Here is a 16,394-nt window from a genome sequence, read left to right on the forward strand (position 1 = left end):
GGCCCTGCTCTGCTTCCCTTGTGCCAGCCCCAGGGCTGGGGACACCCCCGGGCTCTGCCCCCCAAAACTGGCCTTAAACAGGGCCCGGCCCCGCTCTCCTGCGAGGCGAGAGCTGCTCCCGCGGGGTGACGCAGCATTGGACGGCGCCGCAGGCCGCGTCCCTCCCCCGGGAACGGGCACGCTTGGGCCGCTGCCCCCGCGCGTCAGGGCAGGAGGAGACCACCACCACGCTGCCAGGCAGCCGCTCTTTACTGAGATGCACTGAGCCGTTTACAGGGGGAGCGCCAGGGCTGGAGCAGGGGCCCATCCTCCCGCCGCCCGGCCGGCTCCTGCCGCCCCGGGCATGAGGCAGAGCACGGCACGGTCACCGCGACCTCCCGGCGGGGTGAGTTCGGTGGCCATCCCCATCCCCTCCCGGCCACGCCGCAGCTGGTGCGGCTAGGACCACGGGCCGGAGCTGTCGGCCAGCAGCATGTCCACCTCTGTCCGCCGCAGCCAGAGCCGCTGCTGCCTCTCGCTGCGCAGCTCCTGCCCGCGGTGGCGGGTACGGCAGGCCTGCCCGGCCGCGCAGGCGCCGGCGTGGAGCTGCTGGCAGGTGGTGCAGCAGTAGGAGGGCAGCGCGCCCTGCCGCAGGCAGGAGTGCAGCTGGTAGCAGGGCAGCTCGGGGGCTTCCTGTGCCAAATCCTGGGGCTCCCCCGGCACCTGGGGGCTTCTCCTCCCCGTGGCTAGGGCGGAGAGCGGGCTACCGGCCCCGACGAGCTCCTGCTCCAGGAAGAGGCGAAAGGAGGAGGAGGAGGTGTCCGGGTCTGGGTTGCCCGTGGAGGGCAGCGGCTCCTGCTCACGCTCTCCGTCTCCGCAGCGGTCCCAGCCCCTCCCGGGCATGTCCTGAGCACCCCGCGGGCTGCTGGGGTCCCTCCACCGCGCTGGGGGGGCTGCGTCCTCTCCCCCCGCGTCCTCGGGGTCAGCCGGCATCTCCCGGTAGAGATCCATGCTGTCGGCGCAGTCAGCGGCCGCCTCGCGCCGCGTCCCCAGCTGCCGCAGCATCTCCACGCAGGCCTCCACGTCCCCGGCCAGCCGGCGCGCCTCCAGCAGGTCCTCGGCACGCAGCCGGCGCGGCCGCAGCCGCAACACCACCTCCGCCAGGATCTCGCACTCCAGCCGGCAGGCAAAGAAGCCGCAGGCGATGGCGGCCAGCTCGGGTGCCGGGGGCGGCTGGGAGACGACCAGGCGATGCGGGTCACGCCGTTCATAGCCCAGCCGGCCGAAGCTCCGCAGCAGGTCGGCTTCGGGGAGCGCCGGGCGCAGCGAGTGCACGTACGCGCCGGAGAAGGTCTGCGAGGAGAGCGGGGGGCGGGTTGGAGGCATCCTGCCGGCACCCCCGGCACCTCCCGGCCCGCGGGCCCTCACCTGGACGGTGCCGAACTCCTTGCGCCAGGGGAAGAGGTAGAGGTTGGCGGCCGCCAGCTCCAGCAGGCGGAAGGCTGCGGCCAGGCCCCGCAGCGCCGGCCCCGGGTCGGGGTGCCGCTGCAGCCCGCGGGCCAGCAGGGCAGGGGCGTCCTCCTGCAGGGCCCCCAGCAGCGCCGGCTCCGAGCGCAGCCGCTGCCGCAGCCTCTCCCCGAAGCAGGGGTCGGAGCAGGGCCCGGCGCGGCCCCGGCGGAACTCCCGCTCCAGGCAGCGCCGGTACTCCTGCCCGTACTCCTGCCCGTACTCCTGCCGCAGCGCCGAGCCCGCACACATCCTGGGGGTGCAGCACCGTGAGCGCCCCACTCCCGGGGCCCCCCGGTCCCGATCCCCTCCGGCCATGGTCCCCCGGTCCCGGTTCCCCCCCGCCGTCATCCCCTGGTCCCCCGAGGCCGCCGGTCCCGCTGCCCCCCGGTCCCGACCCGAGACCCTCCCGGCCGTGCTGTCCCGCTCCCCCAAGGCCCCCCGGTTCCCCCCAGCCGTGCTGTCCCGGTCCCCCCGCCGGTCCCGGTTCCTCCCAGTCCCGTGCTCCGCCAGTCCCGGTTCCCCCCCGCCCCGGTCCCCCGAGGCCACCCGGTCCCGATTCCCCCCCCCCGTTCCCCGGTCCCGTCCCCCCGCACCCGCCGGCCCCGCGCGGGTTCCCCTTCCGCTTCCCGCGCCACGCCCACCGCTGGGCAGTGACGTCACCGAAAGGGGCGGCGCCCGTCGGCGGCTCCGCCCTTCCCGGCGGGGCGGGGCTGCCCCTGCTCCCACAGCGCCCCCTGCAGGACGGGAGGAGCAGCGGCGCCCGCCAGGTGAGTGGGGACCCCCGGGACCCCCCAGCCCCGGCACCCCGCAGCCCCGGGTCAGGGAGCGGCACCTGCCCGCGGGGGGCGAGGAGAGGGTCCCCCGCCGCCGCCCGGTCACTGCAGGGACTCCACGTAGGACAGGGCGCTCTGCAGGGACGTCAGGCAGTACCCCTCCTCCCCGATCAGGTACCTGCGCCGCACACCGCCACCGCGCCGTCACCGCCGGGACACTGCCACAGCCACCGCACCGCCACCGCCAGGACACCGCCACGGCCACCACCCCATCACCGCCGGGACACCACCACGGCCACCACCCCGTCACTGCCGGGACACTGCCAAGGCCACAGCACCACCACGGCCACCGCACCGTCACGGCCGGGACATCGGCACCGCAGCATCGCTGCCGGGACACCGCCACAGCCAGGACACCGCCATGGCCACTGCACCGTCACAGCCGGGACGCTGCCACCGCACCGTCACGGCTGGGACACCACCATGGCTACCACATTGTTACAGCTGGGACACCGCCATGGCCAGGACACCGCCACGGCCACCACACCATCACAGCTGGAATGCTGCCATGGCCGGGACGCTGCCACAGCCACCAGACTGTCACAGCTGGGACGCCACCACAGCCAGGACACCACCACAGCCAGGACACCACCGTGGCCACTGCACCATCATGGCTGGGACGCCGTCACAGCTGGGACATTGTTGTGGCTCAGACACTGCCACGTCCACCGCACCGTTATGGCTAGGACACTGTCATGGTCAGGACACTGCCACGGCCACCGCACCGTCACAGCCGGGATGCGGCCACAACCACCACACTGTCACAGTCGGGACACCATCGCGGCCAGGACACCGCCATGGCCACTGCACCATCACGGCTGGGACACCGCCACAGCCACCACACCGTCATGGCCGGGACACCACCACGGCCACCCCACTACAGCCCTGCGCCCACAGGAGCCGCGGCTCCCTCCCCGCCGCCCTCCCCGCGCCTCCAGCCCCGGCAGCGCCTACCCCTCGTGGATGAACTCCTCCAGGGCCGTGCACTCGGAGAGCAGCTGGGGCAGCCCCGTCTGCAGCACCACGTAGGACAGGATGGGCAGCAGGTCGTCCGCCCCGCTGCCGCCAACAGGAACCGTCAGACACGCCGGCAACAGCGACCGGTGGCCCCAACACCCCGCCGGCAACGGGAACCCCCAGCCCCGCCGCCCCCAGCCCCGCATCTGCACCCCGAGCGCAGGAGGGGCGAGCACCCCGCTCCCCGTCACATCCCCCCGCCGCGTCCCCCGTACTCACATGGCGGCAGAGGCGGGGGTCCGGCCCTCCCGAGCACCGCAGTACTCCTCGGCGCACTCGCAGATGCCGCGCAGGGCTCGCACTACGGCACAGAGCGGGCGCTGAGGGTCACCCCGCCACCCTTCCCGGCCCCCCGCCACCAGCCCGGTGCCCCCCCGGCCCCGCACCGATGCACTCCAGCTTCCTGCGGGGACAGGTCTCCAGCGGGATGAGGCGCAGGTCCTCGACGGCGGAGCCGTATGCGGGGCAGCCGGGGGCCGAGGGGAAGAGCCGGGAGGACAGCCCCATGTCGGCAGGGCCGGCGTGCCGGTGCCGCTCCATGCTCCGGGCCAGGGCCGCCTCGCGGGGCCGGTGCACGCTCCTGCGGGCAGAGAGGCGAGGGGCTGCCGGGGAGGGGGCCGGGGGCGCCGCGGGGGGCCCGGCCCCAGCGCCGCGGTACCTGTAGAGGGCCAGCAGTGGGGCCCAGAGCGGGGGGAAGAAGGCCTCCTCCAGGCAGGCCAGGCACTGGTCCTTGCCGGCGGCGGTGTTCAGCCCCTCGAAGGCCAGCAGCGTCAGGGCCAGCAGCCTGTCTGGGAAGGGCCGAGTTACGCAGCACGCTCGGCGGGCGCCCCGAGTCTCCCTGTCCTCCCCACCCTGCACCCGAGTCCACCCTGGCTAAAACGGGGTGCAGGGGGCCCCCTCCTCCCCCAGAGAGCCCACGGCTGGGGAGAGCCCCCGCCCGGCCCCTCACCCGACGGCAGCCGTGCCTCACCGATGGCGTTGTGGATGTCCCGCACGATGCCCTTCAGCTGCTCCGGCAGTGCCGCCTCCTGCCCGGGGCCGGCCGGGGGCTCCCCAGGGGCCCAGCCCTCGGGCGACGCCAGGAACCGCTCCAGGTCCTCGAAGGAGCTCTCCCGGGGGGTCTGGGGGGCTGCCGACGGCCCCGGCCAGCCGCCCTCCGCCCTTGGGGTGCCGGGGCCGCCATCGGCGAGGGGCGTGCTGGACAGGCTGTGCCGCAGCCCGGCCGGGCCGTGCTCGGGCACCGAGAACATGCAGTGGAGGCTGCGGGAGGCTCGGAGCCGGCGGCCCCCCGGCTCGGTGGGCAGCGAGCCCCCCGTGTCCAGTGAGAGGAAGGAGAGGCCGGTGGGGGAGGCGGGGGCGGCGTCGGCAGCGCTCTGGGTGACGGCGGGGTAGAGGCGGGCGTACACCACGCACTGCAGCTGCCGCAGGAGCTGGGCGATGGGGTGCTCGGGGAAGCTAGAAGCAGAGGGAGAGGGTGGGCAGGGGGGCAAGGGGCAGGCAGGGGTCACGGGCAAGCAGCCGCGGCCCCCTGGCTCCGAGCAGGGCCCTTCCCCGCCCCGGCGCTACCTGAGGAGACAGGAGAAGAGCCCCGACACCAGGGAGAGGTCTGCCGGGCTCCGCTTCAGTCTGGCCTTCCACTGCCTCGGCCAGTCCTGGGGAGCGTCCGCGGCCGGTCAGCGGGGATGGCATGGCACCCTGCCCCGTGGCATGGCACCCTGCCCCGTGGCACAGCGTCCTGTCCCCACGGTGCCTGGGGACAGCACAGCACCCTGCCCCAGCAGCACCCAGGGCTGTCAAGGCCTCTTGCCCCACAGCACCCAAAGACAGCACGCATCCTGTGCCCACGGCGTGGTGCTCTGGCCCCGCGGCAGCAGCCTCCGGTGCGTACTCACGTGGTCCTGCTCGTACTCGAGGATGGCGGCGTAGAGGGCTCTCTGCTCCTGCTCCTCGGGGGTGAGGGCCACGCTGCTGGAGAATCTCCTGGGGAGGCAACGGTCCCGGGTGAGGGCACCTGGCAGGGTGGCCCCCGCCGTGACAGCCCCACCACGACCGCCCCGCCGTGACCGCCCTGCCGCGACCACCCGCTCACCTGTTGGCTGCCTCCTGCAGCCGCAGCCGCCGCTCCTCCATCTTCCGCTGCAGCTGGGCCACGGCAGAGTTAAGGCTCCAGAGCCCCTGCACCACTGCGGCACCCAGCCAGCGCCGCTCGCCCACCACCCCGGCACAACCCGCTGCCCCGGCACAGCCACGGCAGCCCAGCGGCCGGGATCAGCCCTTCTCCCACCTCCATCCCCCCGATCAGCCGGCAGCAGGAGAGGACTGGGACCCCAAAAGCCTGCATGGGAGGCATGGGGCGAGGCGCAGGCTCTGCCGGAGCCCGGTGCGGCCACGGGGCCAGCCCTCAGAGCTCCCCACCGCTGGGAAGGATACGGTTTCCTCTCGGGCCTTGGCAATCACCAAGTTCTCCATCATCTGCCGCTGCAGGGACAGCGTCTGTGAAGGAGGCGGCGTGTTGGGGACGCCTGCCCAAAGCCCACAGCCAGCAGGCATGGAGCAAGGGGTCCCCCAGGCACCGCAGGGACCCTCTCCCCTCCCAGCCCGCCGGATGGCGGCCCTCCCTCCCCAGCCTACCGCCCCGGGGGTTCCCCACTTGCCAGGGAGGTCTTCTGCAGGGCCTGGCTGGGGTTCAGCCGCGCCACCCGTGCCTCGTAGGCAGCCTTCAGCTTCTGGTTCTGCAGAGACGCCTCCTCCAGCGGCGTCAGCTCCCTGCCGGGAACCAGCCCTCAGCACCCACCGCAGGGCACGGTGCCACAGCACGGTGCCACGACCCGGGGCCCCTTCCCTGCCGCGGGGACCCCGGCAGAGCGGGGCAGACGCCAGCCCCCCGTGTCTGAGCCCACGTACTTCCGCGCGCTCTGTGCCTCGGTGATCTGTAGCTTCTGGAAGATCTCCGGCGGCAGGAAGGGAGAGAGCTTCCCCCCCTCATCCGAGAAGACCCGGCGGTGCCTGGGGAGGGGAGCAGGACCCCCGCTCCGCTCCGGTGCAGCCGGTTTGGCCTGGGCTTTCCCTGGGGAGGGAAGGACAGGTCGGCTGCCCCCCTGCCACCAGCCTGGCCCCGGGGTGGGGACCCAGCGGGACCTCGCAACCCCTCGCTCGCTCACCCAGCGCCGCCGCAATGGACTTGACTCTCTCCAGGCACTGCTCCGCCAGCTTCAGCATCTTCGGGGTGTCGGGGCTGACCCCCTCGCTCCTGTCTGTGGGGAGGAACGGGGCGTGAGGCTCACCCGCGGGGCACCCACCGCTCCCGCCCTCCCCGCGGGCCTGGAGAAGGCGCCGGAGCGGGGATCGGGCACGGGGGGCTGCGAGGCCCGGGCCGGGGGCCCTGCCCTACCTGTCCCTGCCGCCTCCTCCTGCAGGGCCTGGGCGATGAAGGCGATGCTCCTCAGGTACTCCACGTAGGCCTCCTGCCAGAGAGCGGCGGGCTGAGCCCCGGCCCGCCCTGGGACCCCCCGGTGTCCGCAGGGGGCGGCCCGCAGCCCCGGTGAGACCCCCGCCACCCCCCGGGCCCTGCCGGGGCGGGGGGGCCAGGCTGGGCCGGGGGGCGGGATCGAGCCCTTCCCCGGGCGGTGGCGGGGCGGGGGGCGTCTCCCAGGGCCTCGGTGGGACGCGGGCCCCCGCCGGTGCCGCCGCAGGGCCGGGGGCAGCCAAAGGGGAGGCCGGGCCCGGGGTGCGGGGGGAGGCCCGGGGGTCCCGTCCCGCCCCGCTCCGCGCTCACCCGCGGCCGCCCGGCGCTGTCCATCTCCAGGGCGCCGCTCGCCGCCCTCATGGCGGTCTGCAGGGCCCGGCCCGCCCCGGGTCCCCAGGGCCCCGCCGCGGGCCCGTCGCCGCCCTCCGCGGCCATGGCGGCGGCCGCCGCCCGGAACGGCGCGATCGGGCCCGCGGCGCCGGGGGAGCGCGGCGGGGGACGGACCGGCGGCGGGGTCCTCCGGCCGGCAGGGGGCGCTGCGGCGGGCGGGGCGGGGCGGGGCGGGCCGGGCCCGCGGCGGCGGCGGCGGCGGCGATGAAGCGCGATCGGCGCGGCCGGTTCCTGGCGGCCGCGGGCGGCCCCGGCGCGGCGGCCCCCGAACCCCGGCGGCGGCCCGGCACGGCGGCCCGCGGGACCGAGGCGGCGGCGGAGGCGCGGCCCGAGCCCCCCGCGGCGTGGGCCCCGGCGCCCGCCGCCGCCTGGACGCGGCCCGCTGCCCTCGGCGGGGCCCCGGAGGCAGGTGAGGCTCGGGCGGGGCGGGCCCGGCCCCGGGGCGGGAGGGGAGCGGGGTCAAGGCTCGCAGCCGGCGCCGCCCGGGGGTGCGGCGGCCCTGGGGCAGGGCGGGAGCAGCGTCCCGGGGCCGCTGCCGGCCGTTCCCGCCCCGGGGTCCCCGCAGGGCCCGGGCCCGGCCGCAGGCACCTCCCCGGGGGTCGGTCGCCCAGCGGGACGGGGCGAGGGTGGGGGCGTGGGTCCCGGCGGGAGGGAGGGAGGCCTCGCAGGGCCGAGCCCCCCCACCGTGAAGGGGTTCGCCCCCTTCCCGGGGCTCCCCGCCGCCCTTCCCGGGGGATCTCCCCCATGGCGGGGCCCGGCTTTGCCCGTTTGTGCGGAGGGGCTTCACCTCTGAAGGGCTGAGGGTCCCGGTGCCGGTAAATAGCGAGGTAAGGAGGGGCTTCGGCAGCCCGCGGACGGGAGCTGAGCCTCCCCGCCGTCCATGGATGCTCTGCTGTTGTCTGGCCCCGGTTTGGAGGCGGCCGATAGCCGACTGCTGCGTGGCTGGGAGCAGGAGATAAGTTTGATCATCGAACGGTTCCGAGTTGGCCGCCTAAAGACAAACCACCGACGGCGGAGGAGGAGCTCCGGGACGGCACCCGAGCTGGGCACCCGCCGTCCCTCCCGCCCTCCGCAACGCTCACCCCCATGTACGCTGCCCTTCCCCGCCTCCGTCCCCCCCGAGCTGGCCCCGCCACCCTCCGGTGTGCAGAGGGACCCCGAATCCCTCTGAAGGCCGTTCCTGTGGTCTCGGCGATGGCTGGGGGCTGCAGGCAGGACCCTGCTCCCTCCTCGTCCCCAGCCGGAGGGTTCAGGGCACAGCCGTGTTGCATCGGGGCCGGGAAGAGGCCGCGTCGGGGAGTTTTCCCCGCGCTGGCAGGCGGTCGGGGCGCAGCGGAGGGATGGAGCCACGCTCCACAGAGCAGGGATGCTGCGGGACAGGGAGGGAGGCTGCCGGGGGGGAGAGCGGCACAGTCGGTGAACCGGGAGCGGGAAGAGATGCTTTGCATCCTGCTCTGGGTCAGCTTCGCTCCCTGCTCCGGAGCTACGGCAGCTCCCTGCCCCGCTCCGGGCTGCAGGGCGCCATCGGGGTAGCTGAGAAAGGGCGACTCTCGGAAGAGGCTGGGAGAGCTGGGGCAGCTCAGGCTCGCAGAGGCTGAGGGACGCGACCTCCAGCTATAAATACTTCGGAGATAAACGCTGGGGAGGGAGAAGAATTACTTAAGCCGAGAGGCAGCGTTGGCAAAAGCACAGACGTGCGCGAGCGAGCCCCGAGGACGCTGCAGGAGGAGGAGGTTCCTCTGCTGGGGCCAGAAAGGCTGATTTTAGGGTTAGGCAGTTGCGGTGCGGTGCCCCGACCTGTGGCGGGGATCGCAGGGAAGGTCTCTCTCTTCCTGGCCGGCTTTTCTGTGCTTGTGCTGAAGCCAGGGCTTTGGAGGCAGCCTGCTGACTCGGATCAAGGGAAGGGGAACATCTTCCAGCACACCGGTGCCTTCAGGCCGTAGCCGGCTGCCGCGCTCTCGCGGCCGGCACCCAGCGGCTGTGTTCAATCCTTCTCTGGCAGGAATCGGCAGAGCCCTGAGCACCGGGTATTGTCGCCTCTGCCACGGGAAGTTCTCCTCCAGGAGCCTGCGCAATGCTTTCGGGAAGGTGCCTGTGATGGGGGAGAACTCGGAGAAGCAGCGCCGCGTGGATCAGGTCTTCTTCACCGACTTCCAGCGGCTGGTCGGCGTGGCGGTGCGGCAGGACCCCGCGCTCCCCCAGTTCGTCTGCAAGAAATGCCACGCGCAGTTCTACAAATGCCGCAGCGTCCTCAGGACGTTTATCCAGAGGGTGAACGCGTCGCCCACGGGCCACGTAAAGTCGAAAGGAAAGTACGTTGTCTTTCTTTCTTCCCGGGAGTTATCGAGAGTCGTCAGTTGATGCATGGTTCCTCCGTAACCCCCGAGACCCCACCGTGCTCTTCTGGCTTTTGCAGGAGCGGCGCAGCGCAGGCCCAGCCGGGCACGGAAGGAGGTGCCTCCTGTCTGGGTGAGTGCCCGCTCCCGGAGCCGCTTTCCTTTTCTTTCTGTGATACCATCGAGGCAGGGCTGGGTTTTATGGGCGTCGAGGAACGACCACCCGGCAGGGCAGTTCCCGCGTCCCTCGGCACAGCCGTGCCCCGGCTCTGGCCGGTTACGGTTCCCCCTCCTCTCTCCACCATGGGTTACTGGGAGGATCCTCACTGGCACCGGCCTCCCTGAGCTGAGCTGAACAGGCGCAGGCTCACGCTGGGGGTACGAAGAGCAGGCGGAGCGGGTTTGGGTGGCAGTGCCGGGCCTGTCCCAGCCGCCGTGGGGCAATCGGAAATACAGTTTCAGCTGTAAAATACAATTTCGGCTGTAAAATCAATGCTCCTGGCAGTGGATGGGACTGCCCCCGCCCCAGTCCCTCTGGCTGCAGCGCCTTTAGGGTGTCTCCCAGCTGCCCTCTGACGCAGAAGTCCGGCACGGCCCTGGGGGGAGCGGGTCCGCAGCCCTGTCCCCTTCCGTCCCTCCCTGCGGCCGGCCGTGCCCCTTGCCGGCCCAGGGGCCTGACGGTGCGCGCGCTGCCTCTCCCCTCCGCCAGTCGACCTGATCACCTCCAGCCCCCAGTGCCTGCACGGCCTGGTGACGTGGACGCACGCGCACGCCGGGAGCTGCCCGTCGGCGCCCAGCCTGCAGAGCGTGCTCTCCTCCGAGTACTGCGGCATCATCCGCGCCGTCTGGGGCTGCGGGGACGGGCACGACTACGTCATGGATACGGATTCAGACTGTAGCACGGTGCTCGTCGACAACGCCTTGTCCGTCAAACGGGAGTGGAACAAGAGCACGGCACAGCGCTTGACTGACAATGGGGCAGACAATGCCGAGGCTGTTTCTGCTCCCAAACCCCAGCATGCTCCAGCAAGGACAACTCCTTGCCAGCAGCCCGCAAACAAAGGGACCACATCGGTGCCGCTGAACGTGGAGAACGAGCCGTCGCAGAACAGGGATTCATCTCACTCACAACTGGACAGCACGGCCTCCTTACAGGAGAAAGCCCTGCCGCAGCCCGTGTCGCCACTGAGCAGTGCCACAGGTAAGGGATTTGCCTTCCGATCGCCCTCCTCCAGGCCTCTGGGGAAGGGCAAAGAGCCTGAGCGTGGGCCCAGGGAGCAACGGTGGGGCCGGGCCCCCTCCTGGGAGGCTGCGGCTCCTCAGGGAGGACGCAGACCCCGGCTGGGGAGCACAGGTTGCCCAGAAAATCACCTCTGATAGGGGACGCTGAGCCTTGCGGAAGGGAAGGGGGAACACGGGTGCAGCCGACCACGTCGCACAAAAAGAGCCGGTCTCCTCGCCCCGTGCGCTATTTCCCTCCCGATAGAGGGGCCGAGACTTGGCCGCTCCTTAGCAGGCTGCGCCCGGCTGGCGAGACCCTGCTGCCTTGCCCTTGCCGGGGGCCGTGTGCCCATTGAGCGGTGCAGAACGGTCGCTGATTCTCCAGCACCGTGTTTGCCAGGTGTTTCTTTCTGCTCAATCCAAACCCCGTCCGGGTGCCGGCAGAGAGGGGTTTCTGCAAAGGAAAGTTTCCGGGCAGGCTTGCTCATGGGCCGAGTTAGCGTGGGTTTACTGCTGAACTCCCCCAAATGCCGCTTCCAGAAGAGAGGAATCAACACCGATTTTGAGTTACGGAAGTCGAGCTGTGTTTAGCTTTGATGGCCATGGGAGATGTCCTCTGGAAAGAGGAACGGCAGCTGGGGCTCACCTGGGGACCAGCCTTTCAGTTACGGAGCAGGCGGCAGGGGGGAAACCAAAAGCTGTTTGTGAGAGCTGCAGGATAAAGGCTCTCCGTCCCTGGGGCGCAGGGAGAGCGGTCTCCGAGCACACGAGACACGGAGTTTGGTGTAAATAATCATTAACTTGTCGTGGAGCGCGTGTTTTCACACGGTACGAGCCGTCACGAGTGACCCCGGAGCGGTTGGTTCCTTCTCGGCAGCTGTCTCCGCCGGCTTGTTTCTGCTGCCTTTCCTTGTAACGCACCGTGTTCTCCTTCATTCCCTAGGACAGTTGAGTGGGAAGCAGGTTCTGTCTGCAACGTCGGATGAGCGGGTAAAAGACGAGTTCAGTGACCTTTCTGAGGGGTGAGAGAAGAGTGGGTTTAAAATAGCCTAAATGTCTTCTTTGCGAGTATGAAATGACCCGCCTCGGAGAGCTCTTTCTCCACGAGCGACCCGGCCCTCGAGGCCCCTCGGAACCGGCGTCGGAGGCGCGGAGCGGTGGCTCTGCAGCGGCTGTGATGAAGCTCACGCCGCTGACGCGCTGAACTCCCCTCCCCGCTGCCTCTGCTGCGGGGGGGGGGGGGGGGGGCGGTTTGCACAGCGGCGCGGGCGCGTTTGCACGCGCGCGTGCTCTCTGTCGGCCGCTTCCAGCAAACCTGGTCCCGTTTTGTTCAAGGACCTTCTGCTCTGGGGAAGGAAACACGCAGGGGGCGGTGGCGGAGCTGCTGCTCCAGCCCCTCGCCGGGGCAGGCTCCTGCCTTGCCCGGGAGCGATTCCCCTTCACGGCGGCTCCGGAAGAGCGGTCGGTGCGGGAACGCAGGCAAGGGGTGGCACGCGGAGAAATGGCCTCATTCGCTCACAGGGAAAGCGATGAAGCGGGAGTGGGAGGGACACGGGCAGCTTAGCAGTCTTTATGATCAAAGATTCGGCTAAATCCTTCAAACATAGGTATTTAAAGCGAGGCTTGTAAATAACCGATAATTGAGTCCAGTCATTCTGAGTCTAAAGTACCAAAATAGCCCAGTGCAGACTTATTTCAGTGTGTCAGCTAAATCTGTCAGCTGTCACATTAAAAGTGCCACAAGAATTTATTGCCTCTTTCCTGGCTTCAGAATTAATCGCTTCTTGTACGGCTTAGAACTTAAAAGGAGGAAAAAGAAAAACCCAAACCTATGTGGCTGCTACGTATGAGGAAATAGAGAATGACCTGGGCCAGACAATTATATTGCATTCTTGCTCATCCCTCAACAACGAGTAGATCTTTTCATAACAGCCGGTATTTTGTCCTCCTGACAATGGTTCGGTTATTCTTACAGAGATCTAGTCCGAAAAGGACCTGATTTTTGCTATTTGCTGTGTTTACTGGCGCTGTATTTGCTTGGGGAAATTACGGGGGAGGAGAACACGTGGAGCCTCGGCTGCCGTGCCGTGGGGGAGATGGTGCGCTGGGAATGAAGAGCACGTGTTGCTGCAGACGCTGGTGCTGAAGTGCCAGTCCGGTGCTGTGGTGGTAAAGGGCATCTTCTCTCTCTCAGGGACTTCTTGAGTGACGATGAAAATGAGAAGAGAAACGTGCAATCTTCAGATGACTCCTTTGAGCCGTACCCCGAAAAGAAGTAAGGGGCTTACTGCGTGGCTAGCAGAGCTCTCTGCGGATGAGCGGGTTGGCGGGGCTGGGCTCAGCTGGACCAACACTGTCGCTTTCCTTTACGGCCTCGGTTCCCTCCCCATCCCTGCCCGGAGGCCGCGGTGCTGCCCCAGCACTCTGTTCCCTCAGCTCCCCGTCGGGCTGAAGCCGGGCTGCGTCCCTCGCCCTCAGGCCCGGCACTAATTGCCGCGGCGCGGCACACATGTACCTGACGGTGCGCGTGCTCCTGCTTTGCCAGGTCGAGCTGAGCCATCAGGCCGGGTGTAACGCTCGGGGATGATTAGGTGGGAGGACTAAAACCAACATCGAGTATTAAACCACTGTCCTTCCTTCTTGGAGGGTTTCTAGCAAGAAAAGTGACAGCAAAGAAGCAAAGAAGGCAGAAGAGCCCAAAATAAGGAAGAAGCCGGGGCCTAAGCCAGGCTGGAAAAAAAAAATCAAATGTGAAAGGTAATAAGGAGCAGGCGGCGGGCGGGCAGCAGCCCCGCACTCGGCACGCTGGCTGACGGCAGGCCTCTGCTTTGCAGGGAGGAGCTGCCTACCATTTACAAGTGTCCTTACCAGGGATGCACGGCCGTCTACAGAGGGGCGGATGGCATGAAGGTGAGTTCAGGGCTTGCTCCTGTCTCAGACCTGTGGCTTTGAGTGTTACAGAGCCGTTTCCATCTGAGGAGAGGAGCCGTGACAGATTTAATTCACTGCCTCACTCTGCAGGAGGCAGCCAGCGACTAAATGAAGCAGTTGGAGGCCTTTTTCTGTGCTCCCAAAAGCAACAGGAGCTGCTCTGGCTCTGCGTGCTCCTCCTGTTCTGGAAGGCTGCCGCTGGCTCGGCAGCGGCCCTTGGAACAAGTTCTGCTGTGTCCTGTTAAAGCCCCTGCTGCCAGGCATAGATTTGGATGCAAGTCTCTGTTTTTTCATCGTGAAGCAGCGCTGATGTGCGAGCCTGCCAAGATGGGAGTCTCGTTTATTGGGGGAGCCACGTTTTTCACCGGGGAGAATGCAGCCCAGCAGTTCGAAGCTCTGTCCTTTCTTTACAGAAACACATCAAGGAGCATCATGAAGAGGTGCGGGAGAGGCCCTGTCCTCATCCTGGCTGCAACAAGGTGTTCATGATTGACCGGTACCTGCAGCGTCACGTCAAGCTCATTCATACAGGTGCGTCCCAGCAGGCGACGGGCGTTACGGACACCCAGCGATTCGTCGCACGAGGCTCGCGCAAGGCTCTGTGTGGGGTGCGGAACGGTGTGCTGTGCCTGTAACCCCCTGACAGGCCACCACGCGGGGGACGCGAGGCGGGGGGAGGAATTCAGACCCCACCAGCAAGCGCGGGCAGCTGCACGTATGCGTTTCACACGCTAAGGAATCGGCGGAATCGCTGACTCTCTCCCTTTTTCCATTGCAGAGGTACGTAATTATATCTGCGATGAATGTGGGCAGACCTTTAAGCAACGCAAACACCTCTCGGTCCACCAGATGCGGCACTCGGGAGCAAAGCCCCTCCAGTAAGTGCACACCAGCCATCCGTGGGTAGCTAAGAGAAGGGATGGCAGGGGTAGCGACGTTCTGCTGAGCTCCCGCAGCCGCCGACCTTAGCAGAGTAATTCTGTGGTACAACCCCTGCCTGCGGCTGGCAGCGTCCTGGCTGAATCGCTTTAAACATTCATCCACAACGTCTGCCCCGGCTCCAGGGCTTCCCCTTGCTGAGCAAATCTTACACCTCCTGCTATTCCTGTTGCCCTTCAGAGTTCAGCAGCGATGAGCTGCAGGCCCGAGGAGGCGAATCGTGTTGCGTGGCCAGGGTGGTTGTAGGAGATGCTATGAGCAAGCAGCGCTGAGGCTGCAGTCATCTTCTCGTGGGCTTATTCTGCGTGGCAAAGAGCAAACGCCCCAGCCGTGGCTTCGGGCTCGGTGCTAAGCCCTTGCTTTGCCTTGCAGGTGTGAAATCTGTGGTTTCCAGTGCAGACAGCGAGCGTCGCTCAAGTACCACATGACCAAACACAAAGCTGAGACAGAGCTGGAGTTTGCCTGCGACCAGTGTGGGAAGCGCTTTGAGAAGGCCCATAACCTTAACGTCCACATGTCCATGGTGCACCCTCTGACCCAGACTCAGGACAAAGCCAAGCCACTGGAGCCAGAGCCCGTACTCCTCCTAAATACTTCAGGGACTTCAGAAAGCCAGGCGGTAAAGCCAGAAGTGACTGCGCAGCAGGAGCCCACCTGAGGGGGACAGGGATGCTTTCCCAGTCTGGCCCCGTAGAAACCATACGGCAGAGTGGAGATTTTTAATCTACAGTTTAGTCTCCCAAAGAACTCAGTGGAATTAGCTTCAGCTTGCTCAGAAAAAGCTTGTTACCATGCTGTGATTCTCCATGCTCACGTCTGATTCAGCAGTGTTGTACTAAGAGTCTGTCTAATCCCAGGGGAATGGATGTTCGGCAGCACCCCTTCGTCGTCCCCCTTCTCCCCACGCGCACAGTCGTAGAAAGAGCTGGCCACAACTGTTCCCTGCCTGCAGAAGCTGCTGCCTGTACAGAAGTGCCCTCCAGTGGCTGTAAGGGTACCTGGGACAGCAGAGCAACTTTAAGCAGACATTTTGTTTTGGAAAAAAAAAAAAAAATTATGATTCCCAAAGCAAGTCTAAACTGAAATTTGTAACCTACTTTTTATTGTAACAAGAGCTTCATGGTTATGCTTGTAATAAATTATTTACAAAGTAATTTGAAAGAAATGGCACTGGTGAGAAAGGTAGCACCTCATCTGTCCCTTCGGCCGCAGCCAGGGTGCTCTGCTCCGCTTGCCGTGCCGCTGCCTGCCCGTCACTCAGAACAGGGCCAGCTCTTCATCCAGCTCCGCAGCCACGGCAGGCCTCGAGAAGTGCAGGAGGGTGGCTCCCAGCTCTGGGTCCAGCTCTTCGCACGTGTCCAGTAGCTGGGGAGAGGGCGAGTAGCCAGCGTTAGACCTGCTCACGCTTCCTTGCAGTGAGTTACAGCAACGCCAGATCATCGCGCTGCTTCTCAGCAAAGCAGAGGTAGAGGAGAGGGAAGATGTTGCCAACTCACGCTGACAACACAGTGCTTGTGGGAAGCTTCAACACCCACCACTTAGCTGGGCTCGATATTTCCCCCAAGACCAGGCATTAAGCAAGCAGTGGGAGCAAGACTGCCCAAGGGCGGTGTTTAAAGTTGAGGAAACGGCCTCAAGCTGTGCCGGGGAGGTTTAGGTTGGATATTAGGAAAAACTTTTTCACCGAAAGGGTGGTCAAGCATTGGAACAGGCTGCCCAGGGAAGTGGTTGAGTCTCCATCCCTGGAGGTATTTAAAGAACGGATAGATGTGG

General features: G+C 67.3%; 3 protein-coding genes across 14 annotated transcripts in view; 1 reads left to right on the forward strand and 2 right to left on the reverse strand.

The window, feature by feature from the left end:
- Positions 1-231: 231 nt before the first annotated feature.
- Positions 232-8,042, reverse strand: LOC104023628 (VPS9 domain-containing protein 1). 9 transcript variants are annotated; one of them, XM_087738851.1, is made up of 16 exons: positions 7,114-7,275; positions 6,730-6,802; positions 6,500-6,592; positions 6,243-6,405; positions 5,993-6,104; positions 5,769-5,831; positions 5,428-5,480; positions 5,231-5,318; positions 4,905-4,990; positions 4,309-4,793; positions 3,997-4,126; positions 3,725-3,918; positions 3,558-3,639; positions 3,276-3,380; positions 2,321-2,439; positions 1,602-1,738 (listed from the first exon to the last, which is right to left on the reverse strand). In XM_087738851.1, the coding sequence occupies exons 1-15, from the start codon at positions 7,237-7,239 to the stop codon at positions 2,364-2,366; spliced, it is 1,929 nt and encodes a 642-aa protein (XP_087594977.1). In that variant the 5' UTR covers positions 7,240-7,275; the 3' UTR covers positions 1,602-1,738; positions 2,321-2,363. The 9 variants fall into 9 exon arrangements, with proteins under 9 accessions (XP_087594970.1, XP_087594969.1, XP_087594971.1 ...); XM_087738844.1 differs by lacking the exon at positions 2,321-2,439 and having other exon boundaries at positions 232-1,738; XM_087738843.1 differs by lacking the exon at positions 2,321-2,439 and adding an exon at positions 232-1,332 and having other exon boundaries at positions 1,408-1,738; positions 3,725-4,126.
- On the forward strand, positions 7,371-15,775 carry ZNF276 (zinc finger protein 276). Of its 3 annotated transcripts, none has more exons than XM_087738877.1 (11): positions 7,371-7,603; positions 9,197-9,506; positions 9,611-9,663; positions 10,240-10,731; positions 11,695-11,773; positions 12,946-13,026; positions 13,398-13,508; positions 13,586-13,661; positions 14,096-14,213; positions 14,461-14,560; positions 14,994-15,775. In XM_087738877.1, the coding sequence occupies exons 1-11, from the start codon at positions 7,399-7,401 to the stop codon at positions 15,277-15,279; spliced, it is 1,911 nt and encodes a 636-aa protein (XP_087595003.1). In that variant the 5' UTR covers positions 7,371-7,398; the 3' UTR covers positions 15,280-15,775. The 3 variants fall into 3 exon arrangements, with proteins under 3 accessions (XP_087595003.1, XP_087595004.1, XP_087595005.1); XM_087738878.1 differs by having other exon boundaries at positions 13,407-13,508; XM_087738879.1 differs by lacking the exon at positions 7,371-7,603 and adding an exon at positions 8,066-8,282.
- Positions 15,702-16,394, reverse strand: part of FANCA (FA complementation group A) — a 37,475-nt gene continuing 36,782 nt past the window's right edge. For both annotated transcript variants that reach the window (XM_087738841.1, XM_087738840.1), the window contains one exon: positions 15,702-15,986. In XM_087738841.1, the coding sequence (XP_087594967.1) occupies positions 15,879-15,986 (108 nt within the window). In that variant the 3' untranslated portion in view covers positions 15,702-15,878. The remainder of the gene's footprint in view (positions 15,987-16,394) is intronic.

Source organism: Nipponia nippon, unplaced genomic scaffold (assembly GCF_047370975.1).
Source record: "Nipponia nippon isolate SJK-2023a ecotype South Korea unplaced genomic scaffold, ASM4737097v1 scaffold_7, whole genome shotgun sequence".
Taxonomy (NCBI): domain Eukaryota; kingdom Metazoa; phylum Chordata; class Aves; order Pelecaniformes; family Threskiornithidae; genus Nipponia; species Nipponia nippon.

Bases quoted from the DNA above. Each gene is read 5' to 3' on its own strand.
- LOC104023628 (XM_087738842.1), bottom strand. From the start codon at position 7,239: ATGGCCGCGGAGGGCGGCGACGGGCCCGCGGCGGGGCCCTGGGGACCC. The intron at 4,991-5,230 runs GTGAGTACGCAC...GACGCTCCCCAG, and splicing joins TCGAGTACGAGCAGGACCAC to GACTGGCCGAGGCAGTGGAA. The intron at 3,381-3,557 runs GTGAGTACGGGG...TGTTGGCGGCAG, and splicing joins ACCCCCGCCTCTGCCGCCAT to CGGGGCGGACGACCTGCTGC.
- ZNF276 (XM_087738877.1), top strand. From the start codon at position 7,399: ATGAAGCGCGATCGGCGCGGCCGGTTCCTGGCGGCCGCGGGCGGCCCC. The intron at 11,774-12,945 runs GTGAGAGAAGAG...TCTCTCTCTCAG, and splicing joins TTCAGTGACCTTTCTGAGGG to GGACTTCTTGAGTGACGATG. The intron at 14,561-14,993 runs GTAAGTGCACAC...TTTGCCTTGCAG, and splicing joins TCGGGAGCAAAGCCCCTCCA to GTGTGAAATCTGTGGTTTCC.